Source organism: Panulirus ornatus, chromosome 20, assembly GCF_036320965.1.
Source record: "Panulirus ornatus isolate Po-2019 chromosome 20, ASM3632096v1, whole genome shotgun sequence".
In the NCBI taxonomy this organism is placed as follows: domain Eukaryota; kingdom Metazoa; phylum Arthropoda; class Malacostraca; order Decapoda; family Palinuridae; genus Panulirus; species Panulirus ornatus.
The window spans coordinates 48787512-48811735 of record NC_092243.1 but is presented as its reverse complement, the minus strand read 5'-3'; the positions used below and the strand labels follow the sequence as shown (position 1 = coordinate 48811735).

The window sequence follows — 24224 nt, the reverse complement described above, 5'->3', positions numbered from 1 at the left end:
GTGAAGGTAGAGACACCATTAACAGAAATCCATAATAATTGACAGATCTACATTACACTAGTTGAAACAAGTGAATCATGGTGGTAGTTGGTTGTGTTGTACTAACTAACCCGTGCATCAAGTCATAATACACCTCAGTGGGTAAATATATGACTGGTTGTCCCTAAAAAGTCATATCTATTAGCCTTATTACCACTAAATTATTGTGGTCCAACAGGGTGAATCCTCATGGATACACCCTAGTTTGAGATAAGCCAGTGCTTTAAACTCCACCAGAAGATGCCCTCTCAGATGCTCAAAGGGCTTCTTTGTTGGTCAGTAATTGAAAAGAAATACCAAACTATTATGCAAATATAATGAGAGCCAGAAGAATTCTCATAATCATGAAACTTCTTTACAAGAAATAACATGGAATGGTTGCCTTTTCCCAAATCAATGCCAAGCTAATATTATGATTAACTTGAAAGTAATTACTGATCATTCACACTGACATACAAACCATACCTACAGATGAGATCAATCTGAAAAACATTGTACATGAAAAAAATTACTGCATATGCAATATTAACCTGGGTATGTTGTCAAGATACTAAAACATATCCTCACCTCTCCTTAAAGCATTCTGGGCATCATTCGTCATAGCATCGGCCTCATCTAAGATGACCAGCTTGAAACCAGCTTTGAATATGGTGCGAGTGCTAGCAAAGCTAAGGATCTGTTGCCGCACCACACCAATTCCACGATCATCTGAGGCATTCAGTTCTAACACCTGCAGAGGTCATTCTATATCAAAACTTACAGTGATGGGTAATCATCACCTGGGTTTCCCTTCTTGCAAGAGAAAAACATGATTCCCAAAAGTTAAAAAAAATGAAAATCTGATATCCTGATTTACACAACTAAAACTGTGATAAAATAATTTGTATGTGCTAAGCTAGACCTTAGAAGCCTTAATAAAATCCGCCATGCAGTACCTGAGTTATGGCAAAGAAGCAAGGAACTACTTCATCAAAAATTCAAACCTATGCAATCCAGAAACTTCAAAAATTCTGAAAATTTTGTAAAGCTAATGATTTTGTAGTAATGCAACATTTCTACCATTCTTATTCAGTTTAAAAGGACTGAGATGTTGTGCATATACCTAAAATGATGAAAATCCTGCAAAGTATCCTATCATACTAGTGTCGTAACCTTGAACAGACTTACTCAGTGAACTGCATTTTATATTTTTCATATTTTTCTAAATGTACTCACACATCTAGAATGTAGCAATGTCTATGTTTTCAATATTTTTGTACATGTAATCAGGAAACTAGAATATTTCAACAATGTCTAAGCCTCCAGAATTCTGGATTTCTTTTGTTTACCTGTATCATCTTCATATGCAGCAGTGACTTTTATCTCAGGACTTTAAACTTAAAATGAGGTTCCTTACACTAAGGGTGTACCACATGCTAGGTCTTAACGAATTTCATCCAATAAACCTATTTTCAATGAGTACGCAAACAGTTACAAATAACGTGGAGACCCTGATCTTTGGCTTCGAACTCAAATCAAAAGAAATCTTCCTTTCCCAAAGTGAAATATAAAAAAGAAATCTTCCTTTCCCAAAGTGAAATATAAAGAAATCTTCCTTTCCCAAAGTGAAATATAAAAAAGAAATCTTTTCTCAAAGTGAAATATACATGCCAAGTCTTAATGATATAAATGCTGCACAAATAATGTTAATGTGTGGAAATGAAATCATCTACAAGTGTGCCACAAACCTATTGACTTGGAAATTAACTGGTACTTTTCTTGTACAAAGACAAACATTATGATTGAAGTACTCCCCAGTAAACTTAAGATGCTAGGCATAATTGTAATCATCTCTTAATTCAACTCAAAGTGCATTAATGACCTAATTCATTAACTTTCTGACCCAAACACCAACACCCCTCCTCTGTTTTTTTCTAAAGTATTCATACTGAATTATTATAAAACTGCTCGATGGATTCTGCAATGAAACTAGGAAATGAATTCAAAATGCAGCAGTGACCTTGATATCTGATCAATGCCCCTTTGTTTTTCTCCAAACCAGATTTGAACTTTTGACCCAAAACTCAAGGGCATTATTTTTTTTCCTCTAAATTATCTTCACACCAAACTTTAATACAACTGGGCAGTAGTTTTTGTAGTTATCCTCTGGAAACTATATTGTGAACACATAAATGGGCGAAAAGAAAAGGCCATTACTGTTAAGCAGTTGAAAACTTTGCAGAGTGCTAATAATCGTGGTCTGGGAGATATGGTGAGTGGCAGCATTTTCTTAACTGTATTAAGTCACCACAGCCAGCAAGACAGTGTAGTCACTAACATCCTTTGTATCAGATAGGAATGTCATCATGAATTTTTAAACATAATGTACAGTTACCTGTGTCCTCAACAAAACAGAGGAGGAAAACTGCACTATGGTGGTGGAAGAAATGATGGAGGGTGTTACAGCAGAGAGATGACAAACCAGGAAGTCTAAAAGGTTGTAATGGCAAAGGTGGTGGTACTAGTGACAGCAAATGGGTCCTGCTAAAACTAAATTGTGAATAGATGATTGAAGAGATGAACAGAAAGACCAATTACTATAAGGCACGTCATAACATTCATTTTATAGGACCTTACAAAAATTGGAAGCTGAAAAATATATGCTTTAAAGGGATTTCCTGTTTTTAACTTTTTCTGATGCTATCTAAGTGTACAAAATTGTCTAGAGACCTACAACACTGCATTCAAAATCTAACCTACCATAGAATTAAACTCCTTGGGACTATAAAGCTTGCGAGCACATGCTAGGATGGTAGAAGTCTTGCCTGTTCCTGGTGGACCATAAAAGAGCAAGTGTGGCAAGTGATCCTCATCAATGAACCTTTTAACTGTGGAAAAATATGTAATACATAAGCAATGACTACAATATGAGACATGCTATGTTATCAGTCTGAAGAACTTCATAGTCTAGAAAAACCAACATTAGACAAGTTATTTTAACAGCAAATCCAAGGATTGAAACTAACATTATATGATTCTACATTTGCTAAGTTGTTACAAAAACAGAAACTAACTTCTTGGAGGCAGGATAAATCATTAAAATTTTCCATGAGTGTCTCAAATCTATTGAAGTAACATGCCAGTACAATTCTGTAACTTCAGTGTTTCAAAAACAACCTTAAGCACTCACTTGTGGCAATGATGTCCTCATGTGAGATCAGGTCTTGAAGAGTCTGGGGTCGGTATTTCTCCACCCTGTTAAATCACATGCCAGAGTAGTTAAAAGTTTTCTAATGCACAAACTTACATGTTTCAAAATCATTGATATTCTTATTGGAAAGCTAACTGTAGGCAAAACAAAACTGTTATCTATGAAAGCTATCTTCAGAGCTATAAAAATGATTTATGCACATTTACTAATCAGTTTAGTACACTTCAATGAAATGATAAGGTCTTGCATTTTTACCCATCCTTCTCTCTGGTCCAAAGCTTCTACTGCTACTTTAAATCTAATATAATTGTAATCCATATATCACTGCAAGTCCTCCATCACAAAGCATGATTTATTCATGATGGTTTCACGTAATGTGCAATAGAAAGGCTCCCTTTAATACCAGGATATCTATAAACATATGAGGTCTGCACCAAAAACAACCCCAGCATTACTAGTCTGATGCACCAAAATGTCCTTCATTAATGAAATCTTTAAGTAAAGAAAAGTTGTGGTAAAAATAGGATAGGAGATAAATTCATGAACAATAACCAGAAAAGATCACACTCATCTGAGTACCATTCATTGTTAATCTTGTGGCTGTAATTCATTATATTATTATCATCATCATTATTATCATAATACTTGACTGCCGTCTCCTGCGTCAGCGAAGTAATGCCAGGAAACAGATGAAGAATGGCCCATCCACTCATAAACACATTTTTTTTTCATACTATTCGCTATTTCCCGCGATAGCGAGGTAGCGTTAAGAACAGAGGACTGGGCCTTTGAGGGAATATCCTCACCTGGACCTCTTCTCTGTTCCTTCTTTTGGGAAAAAAAAAAAAAAAAAAAAAAAAAAAAAAACACACATATATATACATAAATACCCATACATGCACATATACATACAGAGACCCATACATATATACATATATACATATTCATAATTGCTTGGCTTCATTCATTCCTGGCACTACACTGCCCCACAGGAAAACAGCATCGCTACCCCCTGCATCAGCAAGATAGTGCCAGGAAAACATAAAAAAGCCACATTCGTTCACACTCAGTCTCTATCTATCATGTGTAATGCACCAAAACCACAGCTCCCTATTCACATCAGGGCTCCACAGACCTTTCCATGGTTTACCCCAGACGCTTCACATGCCCTGGTTCAGTCCATTGACAGCATGTCGACACAGGTATACCGCATCGTTCCAATTCACACTATTCCTTGCATGCCTCTCACCCTCCCGTATCTTCAGGCCCCAATCCCTCAAAATCTTTTTCACTCAATCCTTCCAACTCTATTATGATCTGCTTCTCCTTATTGCCTCAACCTCTGACACATATATCCTCTTTGTCAATCTCTCCTCACTCATTCTCTCCATATATCCAAAACTACTTCAACACACCTTCTTCTGCTCTCTCAACCAGACTCCTTTTATTTCCACACATCTCTCTTACCCTTTCATTACTTACTCGATCAAACCACCTCACACTACATATTGTCTTCAAGCATCTCATTTCCAACAGATCCACCCTCCTCTGTACAACCCTATCTATAGGTCGTGCTTTGCAACCATATAAAATTGTTGGAACCACTATTCCTTCAAACATACCATTTTTGCTCTCTGATATAAAGTTCTCTCCTTCCATACATTCTTCACCACTCCTAGAACCTTCGGCCCCTCCCCCACCTGTGACTCACTTCTGCTTCCATTCGCTGCTAAGTCCACTCCCAGATATTTAAAACACTTCACTTCCTCCAATTTTTTTCCATTTAAACTTACATCCCAATTTACTTATCCTTTAATCCTACTGAACCTAATAACCTTGCTCTTATTCACATTTACTCTCAACTTTCTCCTTTCACACACTTTTCCAAACTCAGTTGCCAACCTCTGTAGTTTCTTACTTGAATCAGCCACTAGAGGTGTCTCATTGGCAAACAGCAACTGACTTACTTCCTAGAACCTTGCATCCCCAACAGACTGCATACTCACCCCTCTCTCCAAAACTCCAGCACTTACCTGCCTAACCACCCCATCCATAAACAAATCAAACAACCATGGGGACATCACTCACCCCTATTGTAGACTGACCTTCACTAGGAACCAATCACTCTCTCTTCCTACTTGTCCACATGCCTTACTTCCTTGATAAAAACTTTTCACTGCTTCTAGCATCTTTCCTCCCACACCATATACTCTTAAGACATCCACAAAGCATCTCTATCAACCCTATCATGTAATTCATAAGGAACAAAATTTTTCTTCTCACGGAGAAATACAACAAAAGTCCACAGCTGTTAATAAAATGAGTACATAAATCGCAAATGGTTCACTGAACCTCCTCTAACCAGGAAATGACACAGGGTCTTGTAAGGTGCTGTCCCAAAACATGGTGGCTGACTGAAACCTCATACATAAACAATGATTCACTCAGCTGACCATTGCCATCCATCCAAAGATTCAGTCATTTCTTTTCTATTTGTTTTTGTCATTATTCATGTAACTAATGTACCTCAAAATGTCAAGATATACTGTGTTTGTTATGCTATAAATGTATGAGATTTAACATGTGTGTGCTTCTGCCTCTTCTACCTTTTCACATTAGATCAATCAGAATCAAACCCTGACCCAGTTATACAGGATGATATGAAGATGGTCATGGGGGAAGCAGGGGTGAACTCATGCATTTACCATGTTTTCATGTGTCCACATTTCTTGACCAATCAGTACCACAGGATAACATGAGGGTCATGGAGGTGGAAAGTTGGAACCCCCACCTACTGTGCATCTGTGCCAAACTAAAATAACTTACATAACTTCTTTTCTGACTTTTCTCAGGTAAATTACTTGGGTAAATTACTGTCTTTTATGTGGTGATGCTTCTATAACTGCCAAATGCATAGCAGAAGTTATTCTTGTGGGAATGGATGCATTTATCCCCTCTTCCTCCAATCCATGGTTCATCTGTTCCTGTTCTGAGGCCATTTAGACAAGGGATCAGGAATATCAGGCTTAGGAAAAACTCTCCTTCCTCTAGCAACCATTTAGCTTTTATCACTGCCCATGATCACTGCAAGCAAGTTATCCCAAAGGCTAAGTGTTCCTATATTCAAAGGAAGTGCAATAACCTCTCCTCGACATCCGATGATAGGTCTTTCTGGTCTTTAGCTAAGGGCATCTCTAACAACTTCTGTTGCTCTACTTTCCTTCACTTTATTATTTTGATGGTACTATTGCTACAGCTATCTTTCCTGTAGACAAAACAATGCTCTTTGGTTCCCGTTTCTCCTCTAACTCTACCTAAGCAAGGTATATATTTAATGTATATATATATATTATCATCTATTCATTTATTATACTTTGTCGCTGTCTCCCGCATTAGCGAGGTAGCACAGGGAAATGGATGACAGAATGGCCCGACCAACCTACATACACACGGATATACATACACGCCCACACATGCACATATACATACCTATACATTTCAACGAATACATACATATACATACACAGACATATACATATAAACATATGTACATATTCATACTTGCTAACTTCATCCATTCCCGTCGCCACTACGCCACACATGAAATGCATCCCCCTCCCCCTACGCACAAGTGATGAAGCGCTAAGAAAAAACAACAAAGGCCACATTCGTTCATACTCAGTCTCTAGCTGTTATGTGTAATGCACTGAAACCATAGCTCCCTCTCAACATCCAGAGCTCACAAAAGTGAACACAACATGGTTACCCCAGACGCTTCATATGCCCAGGGTCAATCCATATATATATATATATATATATATATATATATATATATTATAGGAGAAGAGGGAGACCAAATTGGAGGTGGAAAGATGGAGTGAAAAAGATTTTGTGTGATCGGGGCCTGAACATGCAGGAGGGTGAAAGGAGGGCAAAGAATAGAGTGAATTGGAGCGATGTGGTATACCGGGGTTGACGTGCTGTCAGTGGATTGAATCAAGGCATGTGAAGCCTCTGGGGTAAACCATGGAAAGCTGTGTAGGTATGTATATTTGCGTGTGTGGACGTATGTATATACATGTGTATGGGGGGGGGGGGGCATTTCTTTCGTCTGTTTCCTTGCGCTACCTCGCAAACGCGGGAGACAGCGACAAAGTATAAAAAAAAGAAAAAAAATATATATATATATATTTTTTTTTTTCATACTATTCGCCATTTCCCGCGTTAGCGAGGTAGCGTTAAGAACAGAGGACTGGGCCATTGAGGGAATATCCTCACCTGGCCCCCTTCTCTGTTCCTTCTTTTGGAAAATTAAAAAAAATTGAGAGGGGAGGATTTCCAGCCCCCCGCTCTCTTCCCTTTCAGTCGCCTTCTACGACACGCAGGGAATACGTGGGAAGTATTCTTTCTCCCCTATCCCAAGGGATAATATATATATATATATATATATATATATATATATATATATATATATATATATATATATATATATATATTTATATATATATTTATATATATATATATATATAAAAAAAAAAAATATATACAATATATATATATATATATATTATATATATATATATATATATATATATATATATATATATATATATATATATATATATTGCTTTGTCGCTGTCTCCCCGGTTAGCGAGGTAGCACAAGGAAACAGATGAAAGAATGGCCCAACCCACCCACATACACATATATATACGTAAACGTCCACACACGCAAATATACATACCTATACATCTCAACTTATACATATATACACATACACAGACATATACATATATACACATGTAAATAATTCAAACTGTCTGTCATTATTCATTCCCATCGCCACCTTGCCACACATGAAATAACAACCCCCTCCCCCTCATGTGTGCGAGGTAGTGCTAGGAAAAGACAACAAAGGCCACATTAGTTCACACTCAGTCTCTAGCTGTTATGTAATAATGCACCGAAACCACAGCTCCCTTTCCACATCCAGGCCCCCCACACAACTTTCCATGGTTTACCCCAGACGCTTCACATGCCCTGGTTCAATCCATTGACAGCAGGTCGACCCCGGTATACCACATCCTTCCAATTCACTCTATTCCTTGAACGCCTTTCACCCTCCTGCATGTTCAGGCCTCGATCACTCAAAATCTTTTTCACTCCATCTTTCCACCTCCTATTTGGTCTCCCACTTCTCCTCGTTCCCTCCACCTCTGACACATATATCCTCTTTGTCAATCTTTCCTCACTCATTCTCTCCATGTGACCAAACCATTTCAAAACACCCTCTTCTGCTCTCTCAACCACACTCTTTTTATTACCACACATCTCTCTTACCCTTACATTACTTACTCGATAAAACCACCTCACACCACATATTGTCCTTAAACATCTCATTTCCAGCACAACCACCCTCCTGCACACAACTCTATCCATAGCCCACGCCTTGCAACCATACAACATTGTTGGAACCACTATTCCTTCAAACATACCCATTTTTGCTTTCCGAGACAATGTTCTCGACTTCCACACATTCTTCAAGGCTCCCAGAATTTTCTCCCCCTCCCCCACCCTATGATTCACTTCCGCTTCCATGGTTCCATCCGCAGCAAAATCCACTCCCAGATATCTAAAACACTTCACTTCCTCCAGTTTTTCTCCATTCAAACTTACCTCCCAAATGACTTGACCCTCAACCCTATTATACCTAATAACCTTGCTCTTATTCCCTTTTACTCTAAACTTTCTTCTTTCACACACTTTACCAAACTCAGTCACCAGCTTCTGCAGTTTCTCACATGAATCAGCCACCAGCGCTGTATCATCAGCGAACAACAACTGACTCACTTCCCAAGCTCTCTCATCCACAACAGACTGCATACTTACCCCTCTTTCCAAAACTCTTGCATTCACCTCCCTAACAACCCCATCCATAAACAAATTAAACAACCACACACCCCTGGCACAAACCTACATTCACTGAGAACCAATCACTTTCCCCTCTTCCTACACATACACATGCGTTACATCCTCGATAAAAACTTTTCACTGCTTCTAACAACTTGCCTCCCACACCATATATTCTTAATACCTTCCACAGAGCATCTCTATCAACTCTATCATATGCCTTCTCCAGATCCATAAACGCTACATACAAATCCATTTGCTTTTCTAAGTATTTCTCACATACATTCTTCAAAGCAAACACCTGATCCACACGTCTTCTACCACTTCTGAAACCACACTGCTCTTCCCCAGTCTGATGCTCTGTACATGCCTTCACCCTCTCAATCAATACCCTCCCATATAATTTCCCAGGAATACTCAACAAACTTATACCTCTGTAATTTGAGCACTCACTTTTATCCCCTTTGCCTTTGTACAATGGCACTACGCAAGCATTCTGCCAATCCTGAGGCACCTCACCATGAGTCATACATACATTAAATAACCTTACCAACCAGTTAACAATACAGTCACCCCCTTTTTCAATAAATTCCGCTGCAATACCATCCAAACCCGCTGCCTTGCCGGCTTTCATCTTCCGCAAAGCTTTTACTACCTCTTCTCTGTTTACCAACTCGTTCTCCCTAACCCTCTCACTTAGCAAACCACCTCGACCAAAACACCTTATATCTGCCACTCTATCATCACGACCAAAACACCTTATATCTGCCACTCTATCATCAAACACATTCAAACAAACCTTCAAAATACTCACTCCATCTCCTCACATCACCTCCCCATTTGCCCCCTTCACTGATGTTCCCCTTTGTTCCCTTGTCTTACGTGCTTTATTTACCTCCTTCCAAAACATCTTTTTATCCTCCCAAAAATTCAGTGATACTCTCTCACCCCAAATCTCATTTGCCCTCTTTTTCACCTCTTGCATCATTCTCTTGACCTCCTGCCTCTTTCTTTTATACCTCTCCCACTCATTTGCGTTATTTCCCTGCAAAAATCGTCCAAATGCCTCTCTCTTCTCTTTCACTCATAATCTTACTTCTTCATCCTGCCACTCACTACCCTTTCTAATCTGCCCACCTCCCACACTTCTCATGCCACAAGCATCTTTTGCGTAAGCCATCACTGCTTCCCTAAATACATCCCAATTCTCCCCCACTCCCCTTACGTCCTTTGTTCTCACCTTTTTCCATTCTGTACTCAGTCTCTCCTGGTACTTCCTCACACAAGTCTCCATCCCAAGCTCACTTACTCTCACCACTCTCTTCACCCTAACATTCTCTATTCTTTTCTGAAAACCTCTACATATCTTCACCCTCACCTCCACAAGAAAATGATCAGACATCCTTCCAGTTGCCCCTCAGCACATTAACATCCAAAAGTCTCTCTTTCGCACAGCTATCAATTAACACGTAATCCAATAACGCTCTCTGGCCATCTCTCCTACTTACATATGTATACTTATGCATATCTCTCTTTTTAAACTAGGTATTCCCAATCACCAGTCCTTTTTCAGCACATAAATCTACAAGCTCTTCACCATTTCCATTTAAAACACTGAACACCCCATGTACACCAATTATTCCCTCAACTGCCACATTACTCACCTTTGCATTCAAATCATCCATAACTATAACCCAGTCTCATGCATCAAAACTACTAACACAATCACTCAGCTGCTCTCAAAACACTTGCCTCTCATGATCTCTCTTCTCATGGCCCAGGTGCATATGCACCAATAATCACCCATCTCTCTCCATTCACTTTCAGTTTTACCTATATCAATCTAGAGTTTACTTTCTTACACTCTATCACATACTCCCACCACTCCTGTTTCAGGAGTAGTGCTACTCCTTCCCTTGCTCTTGTCCTCTCACTAACCCATGACTTTACTCCCAAGACATTCCCAAACCACTCTTCCCCTTTACCCTTGAGCTTCGTTTCACTCAGAGCCATAACATTCAGGTTCCTTTCCTCAAACACACTACCTAGCTGTATTTTTTTCTTATCTTGGTTACATCCACACACATTTAGACACCCCAATCTGAGCCTCTGAGGAGGATAAGCACTCCCCGCATGACTCCTGTTTCCCCTTTTAGAAAGCTAAAATACAAGGAGGGAAGGGTTTCTAGCCCCCTGCTCCCATCCTTTTTAGTTGCCTTCTACGACATGTGAGAAATGCACTCTTTCATACTATTCGCCATTTCCCGCATTAGTGAAGTAGCGTTAAGAACACAGGACTGAGCCTTTGAGGGAATATCCTCACCTGGCCCCCTTCTTTGTTCCTTCTTTTAGAAAATTAAAAAAACGAGAGGGGAGGATTTCCAGCCCCCCACTCCATTGCCTTTTAGTCGCCTTCTACGACACGCAGGGAAACATGGGAAGTATTTTTCTCCCTCCCCTATCCCCAGGAAGAGAGGAAAGTGACTGGTTCTCAGTGAATGTTGGTTTGCGGTAGGGGTGCGTGATGTCTCCATGGTTGTTTAATTGGTTTATGGATGGGGTTGTTTGGGAGGTGAATGCAAGAGTTTTGATGAGATGGGCAAGTATGCAGTCTGTTATGGATGAGAGGGCTTGGGAAGTGAGTCAGTTGTTGTTCGCTGATGATACAGTGCTGGTGGCTGATTCGGGTGAGAAACTGCAGAAGCTGGTGACTGAATTTGGTAAAGTGTGTGAAAGAAGAAAGCTGAGAGTAAATGTGAATAAGAGCAAGGTTATTAGGTACACTAGGGTTGCGGGACAAGTCAATTGGGAGGTAAGTTTGAATGGAGAAAAACTGGAGGAAGTGAAGTGTTTTAGATATCTGGGAGTGGATTTGGCAGCGGAAGTGAATCACAGGGTGGGGGAGGGGGCAAAAGTTCTGGGTGCGTTGAAGAATGTGTGGAAGTCGAGAACATTATCTTGGAAAGCAAAAATGGATATGTTTGAAGGAATAGTGGTTCCAACAATGATATATGGTTGCGAGGCGTGGGCCATGGATAGAGTTGTGCAGAGGAGTGTGTATGTGCTGGAAATGAAATGTTTGAGGACAATATGTGGTGTGAGGTGTCTTGATCGAATAAGTAATGAAAGGGTAAGAGAGATGTGGGGTAATAAAAAGAGTGTGGTTGAGAGAGCAGAAGAGGGCGTTTTGAAATGGTTTGGTTACATGGAGAGAATGAGTGAGGAAAGATTGACAAAGAGGATAAATGTGTCAGAGGTGGAGGGAACGAGGAGAAATAGGAGACCAAATTGGAGGTGGAAAGATGGGGTGAAAGAGATTTTGAGTGATCGGGGCCTGAACATGCAGGAGGGTGAAAGGCGTGCAAGGAATAGAGTGAATTGGAACGATGTGGTATACCGGGGTCGACGTGCTGTCAATGGACTGAACAAGGGCATGTGGGGCGTCTGGGGTAAACCATGGAAAGTTCTGTGGGGCCTGGATGTGGAAAGGGAGCTGTGGTTTCAGTGCATTATTACATGACAGCTAGAGACTGAGTGTGAACGAATGTGGCCTTTGTTGTCTTTTCCTAGCACTACCTCGCACACATGAGGGGGGAGGGGGTTGGTATTACATGTGTGGCGAGGTGGCGATGGGAATGAGTAAAGGCAGAAAGTATGAATTATGTACACATGTATATATGTATATGTCTGTGTGTGTATATACATGTATACGTTGAGATGTATAGGTCTGTATATTTGCATGTGTGGACGTGTATGTATACACATGTGTAGGTGGGTGGGTTGGGCCCTTCTTTCGTTTGTTTCCTTGTGCTACCTCGCTAACGTGGGAGACAGCGACAAAGCAAATAAATAAATAAATATATATATATATATATATATATATATATATATATATATATATATATATATATATACATGAATCATAGGGTGGGGGAGGGGGCGAAAATCCTGGGAGCCTTGAAGAATGTTTGGAAGTCGAGAACATTATCTCGGAAAGCAAAAATGGGTATGTTTGAAGGAATAGTGGTTCCAAAAATGTTGTATGGTTGCGAGGCGTGGGCTATGGGTAGAGTTGTGCGCAGGAGGGTGGATGTGCTGGAAATGAGATGTTTGAGGACAATGTGTGGTGTGAGGTGGTTTGATCGAGTAAGTAATGTACGGGTAAGAGAGATGTGTGGAAATAAAAAGAGCGTGGTTGAGAGAGCAGAAGAGGGTGTTTTGAAATGGTTTGGGCACATGGACAGAATGAGTAAGGAAAGATTGATCAAGAGGATATATGTGTCGGTGGTGGAGGGAACGAGAAGTGGGAGACCAAATTGGAGGTGGAAAGATGGAGTGAAAAAGATTTTGGGTGATCGGGGCCTGAACATGCAGGAGGGTTAAAGGCATGCAAGGAATAGAGTGAATTTGAACGATGTGGTATACCGGGGTCGACGTGCTGTCAGTGGATTGAATCGGGGCATGTGGGGCGTCTGGGGTGAACCATGGAAAGCTGTGTGGGGCCTGGATGTGGAAAGGGAGCTGTGGTTTTGGGCATTATTGCATGACTGAGTGTGAACGAATGAGGCCTTTGTTGTCTTTTCCTAGCGCTACCCCGCACACATGAGGGGGGAGGGGGATGGTATTCCATGTGTAGTGAGGTGGCGATGGGAATGAATAAAGGCAGACAGTGTGAATTGTGTGCATGGGTATATATGTATGTGTCTGTGTGTGTATATATATGTGTACATTGAGATGTATGGGTGTGTGTATTTGCGTGTGTGGACGTGTGTGTGTGTACATGTGTATGGGGGTGGGTTGGGCCATTTCTTTCGTCTGTTTCCTTCCGCTACCTCGCAAAAGCGGGAGACAGCGACAAAGCAAAAAATAATAATATATATATATGGAGGCTGATTCATGTAAGAAACTGCAGAAGCTGGTGACTGAGTTTGGTAAAGTGTGTGAAAGAAGAAAGTTAAGAGTAAATGTGAATAAGAGCAAAGTTATTAGGTACAGTAGGGTTGAGGGTCAAGTCAATTGGGAGGTAAGTTTGAATGGAGAAAAACTGGAGGAAGTAAAGTGTTTTAGATATCTGGGAGTGGATCTGGCAGCAGATGGAACCATGGAAGTGGAAGTGAATCATAGGGTGGGGGAGGGGGCGAAAATTCTGGGAGCCTTGAAGAATGTTTGGAAGTCGAGAACGTTATCTCAGAAAGCAAAAATGTGAAGCGTCTGGGGTAAACCATGGAAAGTGTGTGGGGCCTGGATGTGGAAAGGGAGCTGTGGTTTCGGTGCATTATTACATGACAGCTAGAGACTGAGTGTGAACGAATGGGGCCTTTGGTGTCTTTCCTGGCGCTACCTCACACACGAGTGGGGAGGGGGTTGTTATTCCATGTGTGGCGGGGTGGCGATGGGAACAAATAAAGGCAGACGGTATGAATTAGGTACATGTGTATATATGTATATGTCTGTGTGTGTATATATATGTGTACATTGAGATGCATAGGTATGTATATTTGCATGTGTGGACGTGCCTGTATATACATGTGTATGTGGGCGGGTTGGGCCATTCTTTCGTCTGTTTCCTTGCGCTACCTCGCTAACGCGGGAGACAGCGACAAAGCAAAATAAATATAAATATATATATATATAAATATATATATTTTGATGCTGCCACAGTCACCTGTTTGGTGTCCCTGGGGATAGGGGAGAAAGAATACTTCCCACGTATTCCCTACGTGTCGTAGAAGGCGACTAAAAGGGGAGGGAGCGGGGGGGTTGGAAATCCTCCCCTCGTTTTTTTTTTATTTTCCAAAAGAAGGAACAGAGAAGGGGGCCAGGTGAGGATATTCCCTCAGAGGCCCAGCCCCTGTTCTTAACGCTACCTTGCTAATGCGGAAAATGGCGAATAGTTTGAAAGAAAATTTATATACATATACATATATATATCCCTGGGGATAGGGGAGAAAGATACTTCCCACGCATTCCTCACATGTCGTAGAGGGTGACTAAAGGGGACGAGAAACCTTCCCCTCCTTCTATTTTAACTTTCTAAAATGGGAAACAGAAGAAGGAGTCACGCGGGGAGTGCTCATCCTCCTTGAAGGCTCAGATTAGGGTGTCTAAATGTGTGTGAATGTAACCAAGATGAGAAAAAAGGAGAGACAGGTAGTATGTTTGAGGAAAGGAGCCTGGATGTTTTGGCTCTGAGTGAAACGAAGCTCAAGGGTAAAGGGGAAGAGTGGTTTGGGAATGTCTTGGGAGTACAGTCAGGGGTTAGTGAGAGGACAAGAGCAAGGGAAGGAGTAGCACTACTCCTGAAACAGGAGTGGTGGGAGTATGTGATAGAGTGTAAGAAAGTAAACTCTAGATTGATATAGGTAAAACTGAAAGTGAATGGAGAGAGATGGGTGATTATTGGTGCATATGCACCTGGGCATGAGAAGAGAGATCATGAGAGGCAAGTGTTTTGAGAGCAGCTGAGTGATTGTGTTAGTAGTTTTGATGCATGAGACTGGGTTATAGTTATGGATGATTTGAATGCAAAGGTGAGTAATGTGGCAGTTGAGGGAATAATTGGTATATATGGGGTGTTCAGTGTCGTAAATGGAAATGGTGAAGAGCTTGTAGATTTATGCGCTGAAAAAGGACTGGTGATTGGTAATACCTGGTTTAAAAAGCAAGATATACATAAGTACACGTATGTAAGTAGGAGAGATGGCCAGAGAGCGTTATTGGATTACGTGTTAATTGATAGGCACGCGAAAGAGAGACTTTTGGATGTTAATGTGCTGAGAGGTGCAACTGGAGGGATGTCTGATCATTATCTTGTGGAGGAGAAGGTAAAGATTTGTAGGGGTTTTCAGAAAAGAAGAGAGAATGTTGGGGTGAAGAGAGTGGTGAGAGTAAGTGAGCTTGGGAAGGAAACCTGTGTGAGGAAGTACCAGGAGAGACTGAGTACAGAATGGAAAAAGGTGAGAACAAAGGAGGTAAGGGAAGTGGGGGAGGAATGGGATGTATTTAGGGAAGCAGTGATGGCTTGCGCAAAGATACTTGTGGCATGAGAAGCGTGGGAGGTGGATACATTAGAAAGGATAGTGAGTGGTGGGATGAAGAAGTAAGATTATTAGTGAAAGAGAAGAGAGAGGCAATTGGACAATTTTTGCAGGGAAAAAATGCAAATGAGCAGGAGATGTATCAAAGAAAGAGGCAGGAGGTCAAGAGAAAGGTGCAAGAGGTGAAAAAGAGGGCAAATGAGAGTTGGGGTGAGAGAGTATCATTAAATTTTAGGGAGAATAAAAAGATGTTTTGGAAGGAGGTAAATAAAGTGCGTAAAACAAGGAAGCAAATGGGAACTTCAGTGAAGGGGGCTAATGGTGAGGTGATAACAAGTAGTGGTGACGTGAGAAGGAGATGGAGTGAGTATTTTGAAGGTTTGTTGAATGTGTTTGATGATAGAGTGGCAGATATAGGGTGTCTTGGTCGAGGTGGTGTAAAAAGTGAGAGGGTTCGGGAAAATGATTTGGTAAACAGAGAAGAGGTAGTAAAAGCTTTGCGAAAGATGAAAGCCGGCAAGGCAGCAGGTTTGGATGGTATTGCAGTGGAATTTATTAAAAAAGGGGGTGACTGTATTGTTGACTGGTTGGTAAGGTTATTTAATGTATGTATGATTCATGGTGAGGTGCCTGAGGATTGGCGGAATGCTTGCATAGTGCCATTGTAAAAAGGCAAAGGGGATAAGAGTGAGTGCTCAAATTACAGAGGTATAAGTTTGTTGAGTATTCTTGGTAAATTATATGGGAGGGTATTGATTGAGAGGGTGAAGGCATGTACAGAGCATCAGATTGGGGAAGAGCAGTGTGGTTTCAGAAGTGGTAGAGGATGTGTGGATCAGGTGTTTGCTTTGAAGAATGTATGTGAGAAATACTTAGAAAAGCAAATGGATTTGTATGTAGCATTTATGGATCTAGAGAAGGCATATGATAGAGTTGATAGAGATGCTCTGTGGAAGGTATTAAGAATACATGGTGTGAGAGGCAAGTTGTTAGAAGCAGTGAAAAGTTTTTATCGAGGATGTAAGGCATGTGTACGTGTAGGAAGAGAGGAAAGTGATTGGTTCTCAGTGAATGTAGGTTTGCGACAGGGGTGTGCGATGTCTCCATGGTTGTTTAATTTGTTTATGGATGGGGTTGTTAGGGAGGTGAATGCAAGAGTTTTGGAAAGAGGGGCAAGTATGCAGTCTGTTGTGGATGAGAGAGCTTGGGAAGTGAGTCAGTTGTTGTTCGCTGATGATACAGCGCTGGTGGCTGATTCATGTGAGAAACTGCAGAAGCTTGTGACTGAGTTTGGTAAAGTGTGTGAAAGAAGAAACTTGAGAGTAAATGTGAATAAGAGCAAGGTTATTAGGTACAGTAGGGTTGAGGGAGAAGTCATTTGGGAGGTAAGTTTGAATGGAGAAAAACTGGAGGAAGTAAAGTGTTTTAGATATCTGGGAGTGGATCTGGCAGCGATGGAACCATGGAAGCGGAAGTGAATCAGAGGGTGGGGGAGGGGGCAAAAATTCTTGGAGCCTTGAAGAATGTTTGGAAGTCGAAAACATTATCTCGGAAAGCAAAAATGGGTATGTTTGAAAGAAAAGTGGTTCCAACAATGTTGCATGGTTGCGAGGCATGGGCTATGGATAGATTTGTGCGCAAAAGGGTGGATGTGCTGGAAATGTTTAAGGACAATATGTGGTGCGAGGTGGTTTGATTGAGTAAGTAATGTAAGGGTAAGAGATGTGTGGAAATAAAAAGAGTGTGGTTGAGAGAGCAGAAGAGGGTGTTTTGAAATGGTTTGGTAACATGGAGAGAATGAGTGAGGAAAGATTGACCAAGAGGATATATGTGTCAGAGGTGGAGGGAACGAGGAGAAGTGGGAGACCAAATTGGAGGTGGAAAGATGGAGTGAAAAAGATTTTGAGTGATCGGGGCCTGAATATGCAGGAGGGTGAAAGGCGTGCAAGGAACTGAGTTAATTGGAACGACATGGTATACTGGGGTCGACGTGCTGTCAATGGATTGAACCAGGGCATGTGAAGCGTCTGGGGTAAACCATGGAAAGTTGTGTGGGGCCTGGATGTGGAAAGGGAGCTGTGGTTTCGGGCATTATTGCATGACAGCTAGAGACTGAGTGTGAACAAATGGGGCCTTTGTTGTCTTTTCCTAGCGCTACCTCGCACACATGAGGGGGGAGGGGGATGGTATTCCATGTGTGGCGAGGTGGCGATGGGGATGAATAAAAGCAGACAGTGTGAATTGTGTGCATGGGTATATATGTATGTGTCTGTGTGAGTATATATATATATATGTGTACATTGAGAGGTATAGGTATGTATATTTGCGTGTGTGGACGTGTATGTATATACATGTGTATGGGGGTGGGTTGGGCCATTTCTTTCGTCTGTTTCCTTGCGCTACCTCGCAAACGCGGGAGACAGCAACAAAGCAAAATAAATAATATATATATATATATATATATATATGTATCCTCTTTGCCAAGCTTTTCTCACTCATTCTCTAAATGTGTCCAAACCATTTCAACATACCCTCTTCTGCTCTCTTAATCACATATATCTCTCTTACCCTTTCATTACTTACTCGATCAAACCACCTCACACCACATACTGTCCTCAAACATTTAATTTCCAACACATCCACCCTCCTCCACACAACCCTATCTGAAGTCCATGCCTCGCAACCATATAACATTATTGGAACCACTATTCCTTCAAACATAAATATAAAGCAATGATATGGCTTTGATTAGGGTTTCAGTAGCCCATGCCATCTCAGCTCACACGAAAGTGCCTCCTATATGTACCAAGCCAAGCCAGGCTGTGGGAGATATGTGGGCCTGCAGGCTGCAGCTTCCAACAGCTTTACATTACTTAACCCACATTTTTCCGAAGATACATAACCCTAATCGCATTATCTAATGTAATAAAGTATAATGTTTTCAATCATGCCCCACATCTAACACAATACTCTTTCTATATACTAAACAATGAAGAGGACAATTAAGTCAATATTCAGGGCCATTAACCATGCAGAACTAAGATTGACTATGAACAAATCTTAACTGTGACGATTTTCATAGGTTTTACGTGATTCTACACTTCTGATTAAACTAATGCCGCCTATTCATACTCGATAATGTGTGTTGTCCCAAATTATGCTAAGTATTTTTGTAATTTCAAAGTTATCTATAAAAAGCAACCGTAATACATCTAGTCATTTCTATAGGTAGTCTGAATATTTCTATACGTAGTTTGAATGCGTGGCTACGATAAATATTTACCACGCAAAGTCTTACAAGATATTCACACTATTTATATAGTCTTGTCGTCCTGTATTTACTGAGACTGAAAGGACATCAGTTTAAAGATCATGTCAGACCCCCAGATTATATGTTTACAATTTAAAGCACAAAACCCGCCTAACCCATCCCTGCTTTCAGATGTATTCCCGTGACCTCCTCTGCTTACCAGGGTAGATTCTGATTTTTGCTGTCATCGCGAACTCCCATCTTTATTAACTGAATCTGATGGACGTCAACACAACTAGGGTGTCCTGAGCAGTTCGTAAGCGAGCGGATCAGCTGTTGTTTACGCGGGAGACAACGAACAAAATCCTAACGCCATGCGATCCATCAACACACATTCGAATAATCTTAAACTAATATCACAATAAGTCAAATGGATTAATTGGGAACAAAGATATTCAAATTGCTATTAATAAAATTATGTATGTAGAAAGGCAGCATGATTTAATGACAGACCTCATAAGAATGAAAAAAGTATTCATGGAGACGGACGGCAAATATGTTAAATCTGTTATCCTGTATTGGGCCGAAGCTGTGTAACATTTCAATTGGAAAAAAAAATCAGGAAGAATGTAGCTTTACCAACTATACCAACACAAATAGATGTAATTGAATTGCAGTAGATAAATAATAAAGTCTTTAGATTTTTTAGTATTTGATCGCAGTTTCCCGCTAACGAGGAATAGACGAAGAAAGGCCACATCTGCACGTATCAATTCTTCAGCTGCCATGTGCAATGCAACGAAACTTCAGCACCCTACCTACAACCAGACCCTATGGTTTACCCCGAACGCTTCACATGCCTTGGTTCAGTCCAATGACAGCATACGAAATCGTTCCAGCTCACTCTATCCTGTGCACACTTTCACCCTCTTGCATGTTCAAGCTCCCATCGCTCAAGATCCTTTTCACTCCATCTGTCCATCCCCAGTTTGGTTTCCCTGTTCTCGTTCCCTCCACTCCTGACACAGTAGGAGGAACTGTAGCAATGCACAAGAGGTGACATCGGAGCCCAAACTATGGAGGCAAGAACTGAAGAGAAGCAAATACAATTTGTATTGCATACTGTATGAGAAGAAAGTAAACAGATGAAGAGAACAGCAGGAGATAAAGATAATGGTAAAGACTATATGTAAAGAAGCAACTTCAAGCCAGCTACTTGGATGAAAAATAATAAAAGAGTTAAGGTTAAGAGAAATGTCAAAGTAGAAAGTGTAAAGGAGAAATGTCAAAGGAGAAAGTGTAAAGAATAGTGTAAGATCAAAACCTAAGAAAATGGAGAAAAAGCAACTTTATACATAGATCATGGAAGAAGAAACTGATGGTCTTTGACAATAGACCATCGTCTATAATCTTATATAAACGCATAAGTTCGTTACTTATAATCAAACTTAAAGGGAAAGAGAGCTCCATCTTTCCCGAAAACACCATGTACGATAAAGAGCGATAATGCCATCGCCGTGACTACCATTATTATGTCAGACATTAAGCAATGTTGAAGCCTAGTTTCAAAGTGGAAAACTATGGGATGCTTCTAACTTTACATCAAAGACATTGGATGTGTGTAGCAGAAATGTTAGGGATGGATGATCTAACAATCAGTCATGTTGAGGACATAGGATTCATGAGTCTGATGGCTGAAGCTGCTTCACAATACAGGCTGAAGCAACGAAACTTTTAGTCCCCATTGATATACAATGACATGTATGAGTCTGATTTCAATGAAATAAAAAGATCAAATGATGTGTAGTGAAGCAGGACAGCAAGATTTCCTTAACAAATGATGTGTGGTCAGATACCTCAGCAGATGTTTCACTGCAGACTCTAACTGCACTTGCTATCATTAAGGACTTTGAAAGAATGAACTTTGTGTTAAGCGCTGAACCATTACAAGAACGGCACACACGAGAGTATATCTAGAAAGTTTGATGATGTGTTGATGACGCGGACATTGCTAGGATAAATGTGCACTGCGTTTTGCGTGGCGCCGGAGCAAATACGAATAGAACTCGATTGCTGTCAGGTGTAAATAATTTGGATTGTGATGTGCATAAAAGACAAGTTGTTAAAACTGGAATATCATCACAGGATGAAAGAGACGAGATGATTTAGAAATGTCGCAGCATTGCCACTCATTTTCGTCACCCAACGATGACACAAGATGAACTAGAAAAGATCCATGACACACCCACACCAAGTGGCACACCACCTTGAACATGATGAAAAGAACACTAGAAATAAAGGAGTCGCTACGTTATATGCTGCTACCAACACCAGCGCTGGTGGCTGATTCATGTGAGAAACTGCAGAAGCTGGTGACTGAGTTTGGTAAAGTGTGTGAAAGAAGAAAGTTAAGAGTAAATGTGAATAAGAGCAAGGTTATTAGGTACAGTAGGGTTGAGGGTCAAGTCAATTGGGAGGTGAGTTTGAATGGAGAAAAACTGGAGGAAGTGAAGTGTTTTAGATATCTGGGAGTGGATCTGGCAGCGAATGGAACCATGGAAGCGGAAATGGATCATAGGGTGGGGGAAGGGGCGAAAATTCTGGGAGCCTTGAAGAATGTGTGGAAGTCGAGAACATTATCTCGGAAAGCATAAATGGGTATGTTTGAAGGAATAGTGGTTCCAACAATGTTGTATGGTTGCGAGGCGTGGACTATGGATAGAGTTGTGCGCAGGAGGATGGATGTGCTGGAAATGAGATGTTTGAGGACAATGTGTGGTGTGAGGTGGTTTGATCGAGTAAGTAACGTAAGGGTAAGAGAGATGTGTGGAAATAAAAAGAGCGTGGTTGAGAGAGCAGAAGAGGGTGTTTTGAAATGGTTTGGGCACATGGAGAGAATGAGTGAGGAAAGATTGACCAAGAGGATTTATGTGTCGAAGGTGGAGGGAACGAGGAGAAGAGGAAGACCAAATTGGAGGTGGAAAGATGGTGTGAAAAAGATTTTGTGTGATCGGGGCCTGAACATGCAGGAGGGTGAAAGGAGGGCAAGGTATAGAGTGAATTGGAGCGATGTGGTATACCGGGGTTGACGTGCTGTCAGTGGATTGAATCAAGGCATGTGAAGCGTCTGGGGTAAACCATGGAAAGCTGTGTAGGTATGTATATTTGCGTGTGTGGACGTATGTATATACATGTGTATGGGGGTGGGTTGGGCCATTTCTTTCGTCTGTTTCCTTGCGCTACCTCGCAAACGCGGGAGACAGCGACAAAGCAAAAAAAAAAAAAAAAAAAAACCAACACCAAAATAAAGCAAGTCAGTACCACTGAACAGTTGATAATGAATAAAATGTACAAAAACACTCGAACCTTATGAAGGTATCACAACATGAATGAGTGACTGAACGTCCACAATCGGTGATGTGACACCTCTTGTAGTGTCCTTGAAAACCATTCTGCAGCCAAGCACATCACAAGTTCCTCAAGTAACTGATACCTCAGTTTCTGCCTCTGAACCAGATATCACGGCAAGATGAAAAAGCAACACAGGTAGTAAACATCATGAAACAAACAATGCGAGCTTATGCTGAATAATTTTTTTCCTGGCTTGAAAGTGAAGATTTGTACAGAGTTGCAATCTATCTTGATCCAAGATATAAAAGTAAATTCTTTTCTCACATCATTGATCAAGTGAGATTATCAGTTGCCAGACTATGTTAAGGGTATATGTTCTCTAATTTTCTCAGCATTATTCTACCATTAGGCGGGTGATCAAACATCAGTTGTCCAAAGTTATCCGTTTATCTTAATCAAGCTTTCGCCTTGACAGAGGCATCATCAGGAACCTGCAATAAAGAGAAAAAATTGCGTCACTACATTTGGATATGAAATGTAAAACGGAAACAAAATATAGAAATGAAAAAAAAAAACACAGCACATAGCACATAAAAGAAAACCCTTAAAACAAAACAAATTAACAATATCATGAAGGGTAGTATGAGTTACAATCTAAATACAAAATATGGAAAAAGAAATATAGAAAAACTTACAGTTGAGGAAACACAGAAGAATAATTAAACGACGTAGAAATATAGGAAGTCCACTAGATACACTTACACTAACTTGGGCCAAGCGAGACTGTTACTGTTCGCATGTGGAGTTGAGGTCTGGTTGGGCTCGTATCATTCTCTCTGATCTTTTGTAACCCAGGACTGGGTTGGTCAGCGCCGCGTTCCTCCTGTCCAGAACAGGCGGACTCGGTAGCTTGTGGCGGGTCAATGACGTGTCCCATCCGTCCTAAAACAGCATTAGGTCTACGTCCTATTGGTGGGCCATCAAAGACCTGTACGGTCTATTGGTGGGCCATCAAAGACCTGTATGGCCTATTGGTGGGCCATCAAAGACATGTATGGCCTATTGGTGGGCCATCAAAGACCTGTATGGTCTATTGGTGGGCCATCAAAGACCTGTATGGTCTATTGGTGGGCTATCAAAGACCTGTATGGCCTATTGGTGGGCCATCAAAGACCTGTATGGTCTATTGGTGGGCCATCAAAGACCTGTATGGTCTACTGGTGGGCCATCAAAGACCTGTATGGCCTATTGGTGGGCCATCAAAGACATGTATGGCCTATTGGTGGGCCATTAAAGACCTGTATGGTCTATTGGTGGGCCATCAAAGACCTGTATGGTCTATTGGTGGGCTATCAAAGACCTCTATGGCCTATTGGTGGGCCATCAAAGACCTGTATGGTCTATTGGTGGGCCATCAAAGACCTGTATGGCCTATTGGTGGGCCATC

The 24224-nt window shown here is 41.0% G+C and overlaps 1 protein-coding gene across 1 annotated transcript in view; it reads right to left on the bottom strand.

Annotated features, from left to right (window-relative positions):
* RfC3 (replication factor C subunit RfC3) overlaps positions 1 to 19800 on the bottom strand; it is a 65059-nt gene extending 45259 nt beyond the window's left edge. Inside the window, exons 1-4 of the mRNA XM_071674908.1 lie at positions 19647 to 19800; positions 3209 to 3273; positions 2779 to 2906; positions 607 to 769 (exon numbers count right to left, since the gene is read on the bottom strand). Of these exons, the coding sequence (XP_071531009.1) occupies positions 607 to 769; positions 2779 to 2906; positions 3209 to 3273; positions 19647 to 19687 (397 nt within the window). The 5' untranslated portion in view covers positions 19688 to 19800. The remainder of the gene's footprint in view (positions 1 to 606; positions 770 to 2778; positions 2907 to 3208; positions 3274 to 19646) is intronic.
* Between the last annotated feature and the right edge of the window lie 4424 nt (positions 19801 to 24224).